Below are 19613 nucleotides of genomic sequence, written 5' to 3'. Positions count from 1 at the left end.
ATATAGAGTGGAACATAAGTGCATCCGAAGAAGTGGGCTGTAACCCACGAAAGCTTATGCTCTAATAAATTTGTTAGTCTCTAAGGTGCCACAAGTACTCCTGTTCTTTTTGCGGATACAGACTAACACGGCTGCTACCCTGAAACCAGTCTTATGCATGGCTCTGCATATAGAGTGAATTACAGAAGACTCTCCATTGTGTTAAGTCCCCTATTGGCATAGAGGGGCCTTAAAGGGAGCGGAAACAGGCTCAAGAAATACTCCCAGCCAGGGAGCTCCCAGATCCCAGGGCTGGGGGCCTGTCAGGGATTGGCGGATGGTGTGGGGTGAGCAGGCTGGGCTCTGGTTGGAGTATGCTGCATTCCAGATATTCTTTGCTTCGTACAGCCCACTAGGCAGGAGCGCCGCCAGCTTTTTTGCCGCCCTAGGTCCCACCCCCGAAATGCCACCCCCGACAGAGGCGGCGGAAGGTCCCGCCCCTGAAATACCGATGACGACCGGAGCGGCCGAAGATCCGGCCGCTGCAGTTGCCGCCCCCCAAAATGTTAGCGCCCTAGGCGACCACCTAGGTAACCTAATGGGTTGCACCAGCCCTGCCACTAGACAGAGCCCTGGACAGAGCTTTGGGGTCAGGGATGATTGGCCCTGCCGCCTTTAGAAGTGCAAGTGTGTTTTCACAGCCCGGTTGAGACACGCTCTTCTGAGCTGCCTGCAGTGCTGGGTCCACCTTGCTGCTTTCCCCACAGCACAGCCACATGCAACCCACACTCCATCCCATCTGTTACCCAGACTGTAATCACTGCAGGCTAGGAAAGCTAGTCCATAATGCCTCAGCAGGGGACAGAAAGCCTGCAGGGCAGACACAGGGAGCCGTGCCTGTAGCACACAGGGCACTGCTTTCCCCTACAGCACAGCTATTTGGGCGGCAGCAGCAGGACCAAACACCCGACTCCCACAGGCAAACTACTATGTCACAGCCCAGGCCACTGGTATGGACACGTCCTGTTATAATTACAGCAGGGTATAGGAATTGGGTGGTATCCCTTTAAATAGCTTGGGAGCCCTCTACTTTGGGAGCTGTCTGTAGGGTGACCAGATGTCCTGATTTTATAGGGACAGTCCTGATATTTGGGGCTTTTTCTTATATAGGTGCCTATTACCCCCCCACCTCCTGTCCAGATTTTTCACACTTTCTATCTGGTCAGCCTACCTCTCCATCTTCTATTACAGAAGCCACCAGAACCTAACAGAGCTGCAGTTGCTGTGTGTATCTGTACGCCTTGTATGTTTATATAGAGCCAGTAAACAGTTATTTGGGACCCACATTATCTGTGTGGTTTCATCATCTTAGTTCTGTGTAGAGAGCAAAGGCACAATAGTTACTAACCAGGTACTCAGCATGTTGCAAGTGGGTGTGAAGCCGGTTTGCAGCCAGTCAATGCTGCTGACTGGCTACCAGTTCAGAGAATTTGTAGCATAGACAGGGCCTAAAGCTTCCTTGGTTGTTGTAAAAACAAACAAACAAACCACACAACCCAAGGAGTCCTTGTGGCACCTTAGAGGCTAACAAATTTATTTGGTCATAAGCTTTTTATAGAATCATAAACTATCAAGGACCTCAGGAGGTCATCTAGTCCAACCCCCTGCTTAAAGCAGGACCAATCCCCAGACAGATTTTTGCCCCAGTTCCCTAAATGGCCCCCTCAAAAACTGAACTCACAACCCTGGGTCTAGCAGGCCAATGCTCAAACCACTGAGCTATCCCCCCCCCTACAGTAGCACCTAGAAGCTCCAGCCAAGATCAAGACCCCAGCAGGCTAGGGGTAGCACATACACATAGTGAGAGACACCCTCTACCATAAAGGGCATACAGTCTAAATGGACAGCACACAGAGAGGGGAAATGACTGACATAACATCATAGCAAGTCAGTGGTAGCTCCAAGATTAGAACCCACTTCTGCTGTGTGCCCAGTCCAGTACCCAAGTCACTAGACAACACTGCCCCCACAGTGTGACTCTCTATTGATTTACCCTTATTACAGCTCCATGTGGTTACCTCACAGCTACCCCATTCCATTCTGCATCAGACATCACAAGTGGATAGAGGCTTGTACTGCAAAATTCAGAGACAGGTCTGGATTTTCAGCACCTCTAAAAGCCAAACAAGTTTGGAGCTTGGTGCATTCTACAGCCGGGGAGCAGCTGCAAAACCGGGGTCCAAATTCAGGATTTCAATCTCCTTCCCCTCTAAATGTGCTGGTAGCATATTTATTTTTATTGGCCGACCCGTAATCACGGTACCTAAATTACTCCTTAAAACCTTAACAAAGAATAGTAGATTAGAGATGGGATCAAAGCAAAACTCTAGCTCCAAGCATGGCCTATTTCACTAGGCTTTGTTAGCTTAGCGAGGTTGGAGAGGCTTGTAAATATGCTGAGAAAACAAACTGATGCCGCTTCCTTTCTATGCACACTAGAATATACATTCCACTGTGGCTAACACATCCCTCCCTGGAGGGGGTGGTGCCTTACAGATGAACACAGCACTGACCTTCACTTTGACAGCCTGCAGACAGTATCTACCCCGTTTCAGACAGAATGGTTCTAACACAAGTTACTCACTGACTTTATGATAGAGCTGACGAGGAAAACAGCTGTTTCCCAGGCCCTGAACTTATTTGCAAGTATGTAAACACTGGGAAAGTCATTGGAATGGGATAGGTTTTAGGGCCATATTCCTATGAGGTGTAAAAAGCACAGATTTTCCTACCCTGAGATTTTCCTACCCTACCTACTTCCAGGTCCTCTGGGGAGTATATAATCTGACACATCCCCACTTCAGCCTTATGCTGCCTACAAACAGAAAAAGAGGCATTCTGTCTGGGTCTTCATTAGAGGTGGGCCCAAAGCAAAACCTGGCTCCATACACACTATACTTTGGGAAGTTTAGATCTGGATCCAAAACTTCACAGCTGGCCTCTCTCTCTGTAAGGGCTAAACCAAATTCCTCAATCCGACCTCCAGAAAAATTTGCATTTGTATCTTCCTGACTGCAGGGTGTAACCCCTCCAGTGTCCCTGACCAGGACTTTGGAACAACCGAAGAATAGGCTTATCCCGCTACCCCACTCAGAGAATCCATCCCAGATTTCACATGGAGGACAGTGGATGCTGGGACAGGATTTGGGGAGTACAAGAGGGATACCCATGAGGTGCAATAAAGCTCCTAGCTGTACACCTCATGACTGAGTCTCGGTGCTTTCATGGAATGAGTGCCCGGGCACCTGGAACGCACTACAGGGCAGCAAGAGTCTGTTCTGGCTAAGGAAGAAACCCCAGTTTGGGATTTACCAAATTCAACATGGGGTTAACGAAGGTTCCTCAGGGAAGTGTTCTAGCCATGGTGTTTTTGTTAAGCGTGGACAATGCATTCAGCTCCATACAAAACACAAAATCCAGAAGAGCAAGATGTGTAGGGCCCGGGCAGCCAGATTCACCCTGGTGGGGTTCAAGTCAACATGCTAACAATAGCAGTGTGGATGTTGTGGCTCGGGGTGGAGCTGGGCTCTCAGACCCACACGACTCCCCCTGAGCTGCAGCCAGAGTTGCAATGGCCATGTTGCTATTTTTAGCATGCTAGCTCGAGTCCAGCTAACACAAGTCTGCAGGGGTGGCAGGTTTGTATAATTTTTGGTGGTGCCCAGAATGGGTCCAAGTTCCGCCCTCCCCATGAGGGGGGTTTGGGGTGCGGGGGGGGGGGGAGGCTGAGGGCTCTGGCTGGGGATGAGGGGTTGGGGTGTGGGAGGGGCTATGGGCTAGGGCAGAGGGTTGGATGCAGGGGGGGTGAGGGATCTGGCTGGGGGTGCAGGCTCTGGTGTGGGGTGGGGGATGAGTTTGGGGTGCAGACAGGTTGCCCCAGGGCTGGGGCCAGAGAGGAGGACTCACCCCAGCCCTCTCCCCACCGGCAGCAGCGAGCTTCAGGGGACACTCCCCACCCCCCCCCCCAGTAGCACCCCTCCCCCCGCACTACTGTCACTGCACGTGCTCTTAGGGCCCCCCTCATCTCCATTGTGGTGGGTGATGGGAGGGGGCTGCCATCATGTGTGCACCTCCTCCCTCAGCCTGCCGCCAGTGCCCTTCCCTTTTGTAGCCAGCAGCGGCTGTGAGGGAGCACGGAGAGGAGTGGCAGGGAAGTCGCCCACTGCCTAGGGCGCAGGCGGGGATGCGCCGTGGGAGGCGCATGGGGCAGCAGGCAGGGCCGGGGAAGGCACCTGGCCCCAAACATTGGGGGAGTCTGGCCCCTGTGCCCTGAATATTGCTGGAGCACAGCACCAGGGGCCCATATAACTCGCCACCCCTACAAGTCTGGACACGAGCTGGGAGCCTTGCGGTGTAGACTTACCCTTACAGTCTAACCTCACCCTAATGCAGACTGTGGCAGGGTTTAGCTTGCAAGAGCCATCATAAAGCCCAAATGACTGCTTCTTCCATGCCCAAAATAAAGGCAGCTGTGCCCCTGTGTTGAACTTTGTACAAACAGCCTGGCCTTGGCAAGTCAGGTGACTCTGAAAACCTAGAGTGAGTATTGTTGGGTATGGGAGAATCTAGAGCTGCTAATAATACCAGCAATAGTAATACAGCAACCTGGGCCTAAGGGCCAGATATTCAAAAAAGCTTAACATACCGGGCACTGCTGAGCATGTTTGAAAATCTGGGCCTTACTCAGCTGCCTAAATGGGACCAAGCTCCATCCCCACACATTCAACAAAAGTTGGTAACCTAGTAGGGACAGGTCTTTAACAGTGAGACAATGTTGTCCTGGCAACTTTGACGATCCTTTAAATCAGTTTCTCAGCCCAGGAAGTTACCTACTGACCACCATTGAAGGCTTTACTGTAATAATTAAGATCAAACTTCCCCTCCCCCCCCATAAAATGCAGATTCAGGGCTGAATCTGAACTGAACTGCAGGGTGTAAAATCCGTGAATAACCCGGAACATTTTAGGAATTTATGTCAAATTGCATCAGTCAGAGAAAAACATACAAACAAAAAGAAACTCAGAAAAAAAATGGAAACGGTTCATTTTGACATTTTCCACATGAACATTTCAATTTTTCAAATCAAAATGACTTTTGGCTAAGAAACATCTTAGGCCCAGAAACATCTTAGGCCCATCCAAAACAATTTTTTTCCTTCTGATTATTTGGTTCCATCAGTGAACTGAAAAATCAGGCAGTCGTTCTCACTGCTCTAGTAGTATGCTTTGCTGTTTTATAGCACTTTTCACCTGAGGCTCTCCAAACATTTAACAAATACTGGACTAAATCCTAAATGCTGGACTAGCATAACTAGAGACTTGTCTACATGATGGGGTAATGTGCTGTATAGGGGTGCACATTTTGAAGTGCACTAATGTTGCACATTGTACAGTGTTGCACGTTAATTGATCAGTGTAGATCCTGCTGGTGCACGCTAAAGGTGTCTGAGTGTGCTTTTCAGAAGTCACTATGTTAAAGCACACCAGCAGGGTCTACCGGGCTATAACGATGTCAGGACTCACCACTGCGGCGCCTCCTGCTGGTTGCTCCAGGAATGAGCTCAGTCCAGCTCCAGAGCGCCCTCTGCGGATGGTGTCTTGCCTGTTGTCTGCTCTACTCCGCTGTTTCGGATTCACATTGCTCCCCTGCTTGGCAGTGTTCTCTTCAGGAGGCTGCCCTCCGGCAATGCCCACTACTTTTTTCTCACCCCTCCCCCCTTCTGGGGGTCATGTCAGTCTTTTGGCTTGCAGCCGCCACAGGGACCAACCACAACCCAAAGTCTAGCCCCTCACTTCCAGGGCAAGTTGCAGTCTGTATTGGCCATGCGCCTCCACGGCCAGATGCGGTGCAAGGGGGGGACCCAACCCCGCCTGCTACTCTGGGTCCCGACCCAAGAACCCTCTAGCAGCGGCGCCTCTCTGCCCTCCTTCTCTCCCGTTGTCTGCCTATCGTCCCTGGGCCACTTCCCCTTGGCCCTTGCACCTTCTTGGCCCTTTCTGGCAGGGGCCTGCAGCCTAGCAGGTAACAGGCCAGAGCTCACCCTCCATTCCCCTGAGCCTGTCCAGCACTGCTCTATCTCAGGTACCATCTCTGGGAGCCAGTCCTCCTCCCTGGCTTGGCAGGGAGAGACTCCCCTCTGCTCTATTGGGCAGCGCCTTATATCTGGGCTGCCCCAGCAGCTGCCTCCTGTCTGGCTCCTAACAAGCCTTGCCCTAATTAGCTGCAGGTTTCCACGGCCTCCCTGGCTGCTTCTGCCCCATCCCCTGCTGGCGTGGGCCACCTGCACCCCTCACTGGCTCAGGGTGCAGCATGTCAGTGTGCTTCAGAAATCAGACTCCAGGGAGCGTATTACCCCTGTGTGGACAGGCCTGCAGAGGAGTGTTCCATTAGTTAGCTACTCCTCACAACCACCTTGCATGGCAGGGTAAATCTAAAATCCCCATTTTACAGATTGGTAATGTGAGGTACAAAGAGGTTAAGTAACTTGTCCGAGTGAAAAACAGGGCTGGGAAGAGAAGCCAGGAGTCCAGGCTCTCAGTGCATTAGCATGTGGCATGGGAAGCTCAAGCTGGCATTCAGTTCACATAACAGCGCTCTGTGCAGGTCTTTGTTTTGCTTTCCAATGAGAGTGGACATCTCAGCGGCTCACACCCAAGTAGGATGACCAGACAGCAAATGTGAAAAATCGGGGCGGGAGTGGGAGGGCTAATAAGAGCCTATATAAGAAAAAGACCCCAAAATCGGGACTGTCCCTATAAAATCGGGATGTCTTGTCACCCTACATTCAAGTGATGCTATAGCACCTGGAAGAGCAATTGCAGGCCTTGTCCATACCACGCCACTGGTATAGCTGTACTGGTGTCAGACTGCACTCGTGCAAATCGTGTCAACACACGGGGTTTGCATTGCAGGCTAAAAACCTATGCATTCATTTAGATCCATCCCATCACGGCAATGCCTGTTAGGAGATGGTAGATTAGTAGATTGTACAGAGCAAGGAGATACTGCTGCTGTTACCACTGGGGTATCTCTGCTGTTGCTGCTGCATTAGCTACCTTTGCTTCTGAAATAAGGCACACAATGACTATCTAGAGAAATGGGAAGGGTTGTAAAGAGGTCATTAGTCAAGGAGGCCAGAGCTCATGGTCCAGTAATGGGCTTACTCTGCAACAAGGAAAATTCAAGTTTAATATTAAAGAGGAGTAATAGAATATCAGTGTTGGAAGGGACCTCAGGAGGTCATCTAGTCCCACCCCCTGCTCAAAGCAGGACCAATCCCCAACTAAATCATCCCAGCCAGGGCTTTGTCAAGCCTGACCTTAAAAACCTCTAAGGAAGGAGACTCCACCACTTCCCTGGGTAACCCATTCCAGTGCTTCACCACCCTCCTAGTGAAAAAGTTTTTCCTAATATCCAACCTAAACCTCCCTCACTGCAATTTGAGACCATTGCTCCTTGTTCTGTCATCTGGTATCACTGAGCTTCCTAACTATTAGAGAATGGACCAATCTGCTGAGGGAGGTCTGAGGAATCACCGTTACTGGAGATATGACAGCTACAGTACCACAGATGGGCTTGGGATATAATGATGAAAATGTTGAGCCTGATTATTTAGTGCCTGCTGCCTCGTGCAGTCCTTTGTGCCTGTGCAAAGTGAGTATAGCGTTTATTAAAATTTGCAGTACAATGGGGTCTAGAGACCGCAACTGAGGTCAGGACCCGAGAGCGGTAGGTGCTGTTTATACATGTAGTATGAGACAGTCCCTAAGTTATACTCCAAATGGACAAGTCCGACAAAGGGTGGACGAAAGCAAGTATCATTATCCCCATTGTATAGATGGGGAGCTGAGGAGCAGCGAGGTTAAAGTGACTTGCCCCATGTCATTTAGGGAAACTGTGGCAGAGCCAGGAATCTCCTGAGTCCCAGTCCAGTGCCTTAACCATAAGACCATCCCCTTCACTTCCATTGTACCGTGCCTGAGACCGGAGCATTCTGATGTAGTAGCACTCTGCACGCAGGATGGCCCAAGAGTTAGTCTGGGTGTTGCCCCAACCCCTTCAATCTACACAGAACCTCTCACCCAGGCTTGAGGGTGCTTTCACATCAGGCTAGCAGGCATGGCTGAGATTATAGGCTACAGCTTGGGTGTTAATTCAACCCAGGCTGGCAACCTGCCTACTTTGCAGTGAGAACTCAGGTTCATCCAGCCCAGGTGCTTAGTCTGCCAAGCCTATCCCTGCTCCATTTCAGCGACACTTGGACAGCATTGGAACAGAGACATGCCATTCAAGAAACCCTTTCCCTGTGCTGCAGTTGGCCAGAAGCGGATATACCTGCCTTCTGGTGTGGTGTGATGTCAGTAAGACCCACATGAGCATTTCCGTAGGAAGAACAGACAAGACAATACTATACAAATGAGGTCATAGAGTGGCCCACTTCAATGCACTACTAAAAACCACAGGATGTCTTGCTAGAAATCTGGCCCGGCACATGGGCCAGCACAGAACCACGGTGGATGCAGCCACATGGGTCTGGCTTGGGTAGATGTTTGTAGCGGGGACACTCCACTCACGTTAAACTACCCCAGGCTAACTCTGCAGTGAATACTTGTGCATAGACAGCACCTTTCGTCCCGCTTATTTGACATGTTATGGTAGCCTCCTGGATGACACTTTTCATCAGAACGGAGCTGTCAGCCAAGAGCTCGCACTTGTATGATTGCTGTGCGCGGGAGCGTGGCTTGTAGTACAACAGAGATGGAATGGTTTCAAGTTTGCCCAGTCCTTGTTTAACACGTTAGAAGCGGGTTGTGGTTTTGCAAAACAAACATTTGCAGAACGGCCTCTGCATTAGTGGTGCTGTGCTCTCAAGACAGCAACATTCAGTTTAATGAAGTCAGATTTTCACTCCATCCAGCCCTCTTGCTGTGCATCATCCTCTAAAAATCCTTACCCGCTGAGTAGTTAACATCCCCTGTGTGGCATGAAGGGATGTGATCAGGGAACAGGAATGCCCCTGTAAATTAGCAGGTGTTTTGTTAGCATGTTCTGAACCTTTCTCATGGGGCTTGAACAACAGGGATGTGTTAGCAACAGAGTTTTGAACAGTTCTAACTGCTGAGGTTCTGATCAGGAAACCCCCGTTTTGATCATGCTTGTTGAGGCTGTGGTCTCAGGGTGTGTCTACACTGCATCTCAGAGCCTGAGTCAATTGGCTTGGGCTGCAGGGCTAAAAGCGCAGGTGTACCCCCAAGTTTCACCTCACTTAAAAACATTTGGACTCAGGCTGGAGCCAGGTTTCTGAGACTCGGCACTGCGGGTTTATCTTTGCACAGTAGATATACCGTAAAGGAGTCTGGAATTCAAATCCCATTGAAAGACTAACTCAGGTCCCTTCTGAAAAGCCTACCCTAAATCCAGATCCATATATTGGGGAATGTCCCATATCAACATATGCACAGGAACAAGAACCCTGATTCTGTACGGCGTCACACCTGGAGGAGTTCTTTGCACTCATGCAAAGTGAGTGTGAAACATAATTGGACCGGTAGCATTGTGCAGCCACTCCACACAGGTGCATGTGACTAGATGAGTCGAAAGAGGCAGGCTTCTGTCTTGCAACGACAGAGTGGGCTCTTCTTCGTGGGAGCTGGGCTGTATTTAACCCTCACTGGCAGTCCTCTAAACTGAAACGCTCCCTAAAGGTGCTAGACTTAGGGATGCGTGGGGTGCTGCAGCACCCCCTGGCTTGAAGTGGTTTCCATCATACACAGGGTTTACAGTTTGGTTAGATGGCTCTCAGCACCCCCATTGTGTAAATTGCTCCAGCGCCCCTGACACTCCCTGACCACAGAAGTAACCACGAAGCACTTTCAGAAGTCTGCACATAACTCATTTCTTTGGCTCAGACGTCCCTCAATAATTTCTCCACAACAAGGTGCACCAGCACAAGCCCACAGCACACACTTGCATGTGCACAACGCACACGCCTAACACACGCACATGTATGCACATATAGACATAGGATGTGCCTGCTCACCATGTGCACAGATGGAAGCAAGAAGATAAACAGAAAACAAATCAAGCTGGAAAGGAAGAGAGAGAGTCATTATTATTTTTACTTGTAAACGGGAACCGCTCAGATGATAGTGGGGACCATATAAGTAGATAGGTGGACAGAGCAACTGAGCAGCTCTGAAAAGGTGTGAAAGTCTTTAACCTTGCAGACATTAACCTCTTGGAACAGCCTACAAGTGGCTTTGGCCAATGTACCGGACTGGGCTTCAGTAGACCTAGGTTCTATCCCTGGTTCTGCTCCTTCGTGACCTGGGATAAGTCACTTCACCCCAGTGTGCCTCAGTTTCCCCATTTGTAAAATAGGGATAACAATACTGACCTCCTTTCTAAAAGGCACTAGACGAGACGTAGATTTTATGATTACTGTTGCATAAAGGGCAAGAACATTCATGCCAACAGGAAATGACTTTTGAAATGTGACTGATGATTCAGAGGGCCTGAGTCCTAGGTCACTCACAGCAGCTTTACTTTGTTGACGTCAGTGCACTTATTTCCCATTTATGCTGATGAGGAGAGAGGAGAATCACACCCAGAGAGTCAAATGGCTACCACAAGCAGGGAACAGTAAAACAGAGTTGCGCTGTATATTTACGGTATCGTCCATGCACATAACGACAATACAATCTGACCTGCGATGCTGAGAGTGTGATGCACAGCTCTTTCGGTGCCCGGATGACTGTCCCATAGATGAAAATAAAAGGAACAGTGATACCTTTCCTCTTTAGGAAACAATCTCCCCGGATCGGTATTCAACATTGCTCTACCTCCTAGAGGGACCCATCAGGATCTCTTTGTGCCAGGAACCTCTTTACCATACAATAAAAGACAGCCCAGGCCCCGAAGAGTTTGCAATCTCACTGGCCTTTCAGATGTTACGTGTTGTGTGAGCTGTTCAAAAGGCAGATGGCACCTTTAGAAGTGTCACCCAGAATAAATAGTTTAAAATAGTGGCTCTAAACCTTTCCAGACTACTGTACCCCTTTCAGGAGTCTGATTTGTCTTGCATACCCCCAAGTTTCACCTCACTTAAAAACTACTTGCTTATAAAATCAGACCTAAAAGTACAAAAAAGTGTCACAGCCACACTATTACTGAAAAAAAAATGGCTGACTTTCTCATTTTTATCATATAATTATAAAATAAATCAATTGGAATATAAATATTATACTTACATTTGAGTGTATGGTATAGAGAGTGATATAAACAAGTCGTTGTCTGTATGAAATTTTAGTTTGTACTGACTTCACTTGTGCTTTTATGTAGTCTGTTATAAAACTAGGCAAATATCAAGATGAGTTGAAGTATCCTAGGGTAGACAGCTGTGTATCTCCAAGGGTACGTGTACCTCTGGTTGAGAGCCACTGCTTTAAAATACATTTTGAAAGTTCCCCCATCACTGCTGTGTCTTTTTTTTGGATGGGTCTAAATGAAACAGTCCCATATAGAAGCTAATTATTCTCTTCTCTCATTTGTGAGACAGTAACTCCCACGCAGGAAAAAGGAAGCATATTTTGACAGATACTGCAGCCACTTCCTTTAAAAGTCTCTAGCCCGTTGGCTTTACGCAGGCAGAGGGGACAGATAGCTGCTTCTGATTGCCTCAGAGCAGTCGATTTTAGGTTTTACTTAACTCCATCTGAAGAGACCCACTTTCCATGCTACGGTGGGCTTTCCCCTAATGGGACAGCCTTGACAATCTCTACCTGGGAGCTCCTTTGAATCCCATGTCCCTCTGTCAGTATGTATCTGTCTTCCTCTCTCCAGCTCGTTCCAGGAGCGTGATGACCGGTGATCCCATGGCGGCCTGCAACTGGGCAGCCTCCCCCAACCTGCTGGAGCGGCCCCTGAAGATCGGCTGGCTGAAGAAGCAGCGCTCCATCGTCAAGAACTGGCAGCAGCGGTACTTTGTACTGAGGGGCCAGCAGCTGTGTTACTACAAGGACGAGGAAGATGCCAAGCCCCAGGTACAGTGAGCCAGCACTTTGTATCCTAGGTCTAGGAAGGGTCCTGAAGGGAGGCATAGGGGAGATGTTTTTTGGCAGGGAGGATGTAGCACAGAGGTAAGCCCCTGGATATCCTGCCCCCTGCGGTACTGATATTACTATTTATTATTACTTGTCTTTCCATAGCACTGAGGAGTCCCACTCATGGACCAAGACTCCATTGTATTAGGCACTGTACGAACACAGAAGGGGTCCCTGCCCCAAGCCACTTACAAGCTACATATAAGAGTTTGGATACGTATAAGTGGTGGATACAGACAGACCAATGGTAACAATGAGACAGTATTGGTCAGTGTAACAGGCAATGGTCTCAGCACACTGGCGTGCTAACCGCTATCGAGTGTTTTCTAGGCCTTGTGGCAAAGGACAGTTTTAAGGAGGGTTCGGAAAAGGCGGATGAATTCATTTTGAAGCTGTTTAAGGGAAGTTTATCTCAAGTGTGAGGGGCAGGATGCGAGAAAGCACAAAGCTGCTTGTTTGAAAATGTAAGAAGTAGATGATAGTGGCTGGCACGGTGGGCTGATCTGAGGTGGGAGTCTTGATAGTGACTGAGAGATGATGGGGGGTGTGGTAGAGGTGATGGTGGGCTGTGAAGGGCCTGGAAGTGAAGACAAGCAGCTTGTGTTTGAGGTGATAAAGAAAGGGAGGCCGCGATGGCTGATGTTGTCCACGCAACAGACTAGGAGAATGATCTTTGCAGCAGCATTCTGAATGGATAGGAGAGAGTAGGGTGGCCAGATGTCCCGATTTTATAGGGACAGTCCCGATTTTTGGGTCTTCTTCTTATATAGGCTCCTATTCCCCCCGCATCCCGATTTTTCACACTTGCTATCTGGTCACCCTAGGAGAGAGGCAAGAATGCATTTGTCAAGGCCAGTGAGAAGGACAGTGCAGTGACGGAGACGTGGCATGATGAGAGCTTGAACAAGAGTCTTAGTGGGGTGGATGGATAGGAAAGGCCATGTCTTAGAGACGTAATGTCAGAAGAATTGGCAAGATTTAGACATAGCCTGCCGGGGAGGTTCTAGAGAGAGGTTGGAGTCAAAGCTGATGCCCAGGTTATGGTCCTGAGTAACATAGGATGGTGGAGTTGTTCACAGTGATTGAGAAAGGAGATGGGGAAGATTAAGAACAGTTTTAGCACTTGAGCTGACAGCTAGAGATCTGGGAAGAGAATGCCTCTCTAATGTTGGGTTCCAGGTCCTGCCTTCGGGTTGTTCTGCTCCAGGGTTTAAGTTCAGGCCAAGCCTTGATGTAGAACTCTGTTCTCTTTGGCTATGAAATAGGGAGTGGGGGCAGGACCTAAGTAGATGTGCAGTGAGGCAGAATGAATTATGCAGCTTTGTAGGGACGGTATGGGGCCCATTTACAAGCTTCCAGAGCTACTGGCACCCTGAGGTGGCCACCACCACAGCTGTGTGCCTGGTCACCCAAGAGGGCTGGAGGGAATAAGGTGAAGAATGAAAGGGCAAGAAATAGAGCTTCCAAAAAAACCTCAGGGCAAAATGTAGTCTGAATTTTGCAGAGCAGGGATGACCCTTTGGGAAGGGGCTCCTTTGTGATAACACCGAGTAATCTGATGCATTCCGAGGCCAGGATATTTGCTCTTCAGAAATATATTCTTTAGTAGATCTGACTTCTACTGATTTCTGTGGGCTCCAGCTCCCTAAGGGTTTATTGCCATAGTCACAAAATAGGAGGGAAGCTCAGAAGGCCTTTGTTCATGCCCTGCCACTTATCTAGCATCCCTTTCCACCTCCTCACCCTCCTCCCTCCCTGCCACATAATTTGCAACACAGCTGAACGCACAAGAGGTGTTAACAACAGCTAACATTTCAAACCACCTTTAAAAAGCCAAGGCCATGTTTGGACAGCTCACGATTCACTTGTGTGGCCACATGCGGAGGTGGGGAGATTTCCTGCTGGTCCATTTAGGTTCAGCTCCCTTGACTTCAAAGGTTTCATCTGCTACTGCTGCTGGTATATAGGGGAATATAGCTCCAGTGACTTAGAAGTAATTTCACCCACAGCTGCAGGATCTTTCTTTTAAAGGAGCTGCCTGACTCTTCCAAGCTGGGTCTCTGAACCTGCTTAAATCCTCTCTGAATGACACAAAAATGGAACATCACAAACTCCCAGGGTAGTAAAGCAGGTACATGGCCCTACCTCCTTCTATAGCTCCGTGTCTCCTTGCTGGAAGGAAGATTAATAATGCAGAGCAGTGGTGCGCAAACTTATTATACAGGAGGGCCTAAGCACAATCTCAAGTGGGCCAAACAGATTTTAAATCTTATTAAACTATGAATAGTCACCTATACTGATTTATATTTTAAAGTTCAGCTTGTTTTGTGTGTATTTAGATAGGTTGTTTCTATGTACAGTATTGTCTATTTACATACTTGTATAAACAAAACTGATGTAAACATAATAACAAAATGCTAATAAATTGGCCATTAGTATAGTGTGTTGAAGCAGGCCACAGGTCTTATGAAATGCTATGATGGGCCATGTATGGCATGCCGGTCAAAGAGTGGCCCTCCCGATGGAGAGGAGCAGCCCTTCTCTGCATGGTACCCTGTCTTCCATCCCAATGGATATACAAGGTGTTTTTATCAGTCAGCTTTTAACATCCAGACTGCCTTTAACTCAGCTGCTGTCTCCAAAACATAAACATAATCCCTGGTTTAATATGTTACATATCCCCATGATAGTGGCTGATCCACATACAAGTAGAGCCGGTAAAAAAAAAATTATATTTATATTTTGTAGAGGAAATTTAAAAAAAAATGTTTTTCCCTTTTCCATTTTGGACAAAATGTCCTGCAATTTTTCTTGTTGTTTTTTAACTGACTTTTTTTGTTTCTGAAAACCATTTATCACTCAACTAAAAATTAAGCATTTTTACCCCAAACTGATTTTTTTCATGGGTCCTCCTCCCCAAATCAAAACAAAAAAACACTCTGCTTTTTTTGTAGGAAATGTCAATGAAAATTACATCAAAACCAAAAAATTGTGGAAAATGTAAAGCCATTTTTTTGTTGAAATTCCTTTGATGACAAAATTCCTGTTAACTCTAGATATGCGTCTGCTACTGCTTCTAGCTAGAACACGGAGACTGGCAGAGCTACCCAGGGGACGTAGAGATTTACTCCCATTAATTTCAAAGGGAACTATGCATCCGTATTTCTGTTGAGAACCTCGGCCTGCAGCAGTAGAAATTCACTATTAATTAATATTATTATTGGTATTACCATAGCAACTTGGTTCATTCTTTTAGCACTGCCAAGATGCTGGGTGCAACCCCCACATGTGGCCTGAGCAAAGTGGGCTACCTAAACATGTAATTAGCTAGAGCCCTGTCTGTTTGCATCCATGGCACCACCTCCTACTCCCCTCTGCAGCCCTATTCTGAGACATTGCTTGTGCTGACTCATGCAGTTATGTCTGCCAGCCTGGGTCCACATCCCTTTTTAGGTTGGACATGTGATCTGATGACGTGGAAGCAAAAGTCATAAGCCTGATGATCTTGGTGATACTGACTGTTCTAACTGTTGTAGCCTTTATCGTAATGGAATGTACCTACTCAGTCAGTTTGAAAGTGGTGCTTCCCTAAAATCCACAGTGAGAGTATCCAGGCTAAAGAAGATGTTCCTCAAACCTTCTCACCTTGTGGCCAGCCGAAGGGATATTCTTCTTAAATAACTGGCTAGATGGTGGTACTGCTGAGAAGGATCTGGGGGATTACAATGGATCACAAATTGAATGAGAGTCAACAATGTGGTGCAGTTGCAAAAAAAAAAAAAAAAAGGCTAACGTCAATCTGGGATATATTAACAGGAGTGTTGTATGTAAGACACAGACGGTAACAGTGCTCTCCTAGGCACTGGCGAGACCTCAGCTGGAGTAATGTGTCCATTTCTAGGCACCACACTTTGAGGAAGATGTGGACAAATCGGGGAGAGTCCAGAAGACAGCAACAAAAATGATGAAGGTTTAAACCTGACCTATGAGGAAAAGTTAAAAAAAACCTGAGCCTGTTCAGTCTTGAGCAATAACACTGAGGAGGGGACTTGTTAACAGTCTTCAAATATGTTTAGGGCTGTTACAAAGAGGGTGGTGATCAATTGTTTTCCATGTCCACCGCAGGTAGGGCAAGAAGTAATGGGCTTCATCTGAAGTAAGGGAGGTTTAGGTTAGATACTAGAGAAAACTTTCTAACTATGAGGGTAGTTAAGATCTGGAACAGGCTTCTGAGGGAGGTTGTGGAGTCCCCATCATTGGAGTTTTTTTAAGAACATGTTGCACAAACACCTGTCAGGGATGGTCTAGGTTTACTTAGTCCTGCTACAGTGCAGGCAGCTGGACCCTGACGACTTCTGGAGGTCCCTTCCAGCCCAAAATTGCTATGATTCGATCCTTCATTACCAACATGGTCCAAAGAGGAGGGTTTTATTTTTAAATGGCTGATTCAAGGCTATTGCTGTCTTTGTTTCTAGGGCTGCCTATTTCTGCAGGGAAGCACTATCAAGGAGGCAGTCAGCAACCCAGAGGAAGCGGGGAAGTTTATCTTTGAAATCATTCCGGGTGAGCACCATGACACAACACAGAGATCTCCCGTCTCCTTCTTGTCTCTAAAGGCTAGACATCCCATGCTTACGGCTTAATATGGTGCCCCAGCTGTAGATCCACCAAGCATGGGGGAGACTCACTGGGAGAGCTGCTTGAAAATTTTTTGATGGAACGGTTTTCTGTGAGAAAATGAAGTTTTGTTGACATCTAGATGTTTTCTGGAAACAATCGATTGTGGCAAAAATTTTGATGGGAAAAGTATCAAAATGAATGGTTTTGGCTTTCTCGGTAAAATGTTTTATTTTAATGTTCTCATTTCATTTGACTTCCTGTTGAATTTTATATTGTCTATACAATAAGATTCCAGGATTGTCACTCTGTGTGCATTACTCTGAAGCCTAGAATGTCTGCTGACTCAGTGTGAAATAATGGAAATTGCTACAAACATGGTCGAGAGGTCTTTTTCTTCAGAATATCAACAGGTTCAACCATCACTGGGATTCGCAGTTTGTTACCTTCCAGTTTTTAAGTTCTCAGCCATTTGATATTACAAACTACATCCATGCGATAGCATAGGCTTTCAGCTGCTAACAGTCTAATATTATTTTCAATCTTATATTTTATTGATATATGTAATATTTTATATTATATTATGGTTCAACATTATCGAAACAAAATGCTTCCAAATCTAAATTTTTCAGAATTTCCATTTTGCGAGAAATTTCATCATTTTCAATTTGTTTCTGATTCAGAACAAAAACAAAATTTGAAATGTCAGGAAATGACAGACATCCCACAGTGAGTAGAGCTGGCTGGAAAATGGATAGAACTCCAGTGTCCTGACAAGTGCCCGATTTGGGTCTAATTAAAAATGACTAATTTCAACTGGCCATGTGTTCTTCACTCAGTCTTAAACTGATAAAGAACTGCCACATTCCACTCCAGAGTTGGCTGCTTTTCACTGGTGGCTAAGGGATTCCTGTACAGTATATATGGGGCCTGATTGTCCTCTTATTTACACCAGGGTAAACCAGGAGTATCTCCTCTAAAGTTGCTGGAATGACATTGTTGGCGGGGTGGGGGTAGGGGTGGGGTGGGGTGGGGAAGAGAATCAGGCTCCAAATTTGTAAGTCACTCTGGAAAATATACTTTGGGAGAAGGTACCAGGTAAATGCACCGAGCAGAGCGTTCAGAGAAAACAGGATAACTATTCATTCCGCCGTGATGTTCATTTTCTGTTAGTTCATTTCCTTGGTGGAAAGCTTTAGAGATGGTGTAAACAACACGTCTCCCTGAGACACCACCTCATTTTACAGCTAGATCGAGATGAATGGGATAATGGGTTTTTTGGGCCCATAGCACTTAGCTAAGAAATCAATAAGGGCATGTGTCTTTGTTCCACCCCCAACTCCCTTTACGAGTAATTGTTTTTGCAGGGGTCTCGGGAGACCAGAATCGAACAGGACAAGACTCCTATGTACTGATGGCCAACTCCCAGTCCGAGATGGATGAGTGGGTTAAGTCGATCCGAAGAGTGGTGGGATCTCCATCAGGAGGTAAAGGGGAGCTGAAATGGCCCTGGGGGTGGCTTTTCAATAACATCTTATGCTTCTATAGCATAGATTAGGGGTATGGAATGGCTGCCATATGAGGAGAGATTAATAAGACTTGGACTTTTCAACTTGGAAGAGAGACAACTAAGGGAGGATATGGTAGAGTCTATAAAATCATGACTGGTGTGGAGAAAGTAAATAAGGGAGTATTATTTACTCTGTCTCATAAACACAAGAACTAGTGATTACCAAATGAAATTAATAGGCAGCAGGTTTAAAATGAACAAAAGGAAGTATTTTTTCCACACAGTGCACAGTCAACCTGTGGAACTCCTTGCCAGAGGATGTTGTGAAGGCCAAGACTAACAGGGTTCAAAAAAAGAATTAGATAAGTTCATGGAAGATAGGTCCATCAATGGCTATTAGCCAGGATGGGCAGGGATGGTGTCCCTAGTCTCTGCCAGAAGCTGGGAATGTATCACTTGATGGTTACCTGTTCTGTGCATTCCTTCTGGGGCACCTGGCATTGGCCACTCTCAGAAGATGGAATACTGGGCTAGATGGACCTTTGGTCTGACCCAGTATGGCAATTCTTATGTTCTTAACTTTCACCCAAGGAAATCAAAGCGCTTTACATATGCTAATTAAACCTTTCAACATAGCTGCCATGTAGGTAAGTTGTTGTAATGGGAGCATGGAAGGGTTATGTGTGATTTATTTATATATTATTATTTATTTGTATTGTGCAAGAGCTCAGGATCCTTGCTCATGGATCAGGACCTCACTGTGCCAAGCGCTGTACAAACAGAGGAAAAAGGTGGTCCCTGCCCCAAAGAGCTTGCATTTTAAGTAAATAGCAGCCCAAAAGTAAGTGGGGCACTATGGACCTGATCCAATGTCCCTTGGAAAGAGACTCCCATTGACATCAGTAGGCATCCAGCCCTAGACCAACTTCTAGCCAGAGCTATCAGTGAGTCAGTAGAAGAGCTAAGAATAGAACTCAGGAAATCCAGATACTGATTCCCTTGCTCTAACTTCTAGACCACACTGCCTCCCTTTGTCTCATAGCCATCTCGCCCATTCTCAGCAGAGTCACAAGGTTTGTCTTTGTAACTTGGGCACCCTGGTCATCTCCCCTCCCCCTGCTGGGTGCAGGAGAGAGTTATAGCATCCGGCTCCCCACAGCCCAGCATCTTGTGCAGCTATTTATGCTTGTGCAAAGGGGGAGGAAGGGGAGACTAGGCAATTAGAAAGGAGTGTTCTGTAAATTTGTCATTGTTGTAGCTACACCCAGAGGCAACGGGAGTATCGACCTCATCCAGCTATCTTAAGGATTTCCAGGAGTGCCCATCACTGTGGTATCTGACCATGA

At 47.1% G+C, this 19613-nt stretch overlaps 1 protein-coding gene and 1 long non-coding RNA gene across 2 annotated transcripts in view; one reads left to right on the top strand and one right to left on the bottom strand.

Moving 5' to 3' along the window:
- Positions 1 to 4509, bottom strand: part of LOC117872926 — a 16109-nt gene extending 11600 nt beyond the window's left edge. The window contains exon 1 of the long non-coding RNA XR_004644618.1: positions 4403 to 4509. This is a non-coding gene — a long non-coding RNA (uncharacterized LOC117872926). The remainder of the gene's footprint in view (positions 1 to 4402) is intronic.
- ARHGAP25 (Rho GTPase activating protein 25) overlaps positions 1 to 19613 on the top strand; it is a 54676-nt gene that overhangs the window by 8523 nt on the left and 26540 nt on the right. Inside the window, exons 2-4 of the mRNA XM_034761782.1 lie at positions 11881 to 12080; positions 16616 to 16703; positions 18125 to 18244. Of these exons, the coding sequence (XP_034617673.1) occupies positions 11881 to 12080; positions 16616 to 16703; positions 18125 to 18244 (408 nt within the window). The remainder of the gene's footprint in view (positions 1 to 11880; positions 12081 to 16615; positions 16704 to 18124; positions 18245 to 19613) is intronic.

This window comes from Trachemys scripta, chromosome 2, assembly GCF_013100865.1.
Source record: "Trachemys scripta elegans isolate TJP31775 chromosome 2, CAS_Tse_1.0, whole genome shotgun sequence".
NCBI lineage: Eukaryota > Metazoa > Chordata > Testudines > Emydidae > Trachemys > Trachemys scripta.
This window is presented reverse-complemented; position numbering and strand designations above follow the sequence as displayed.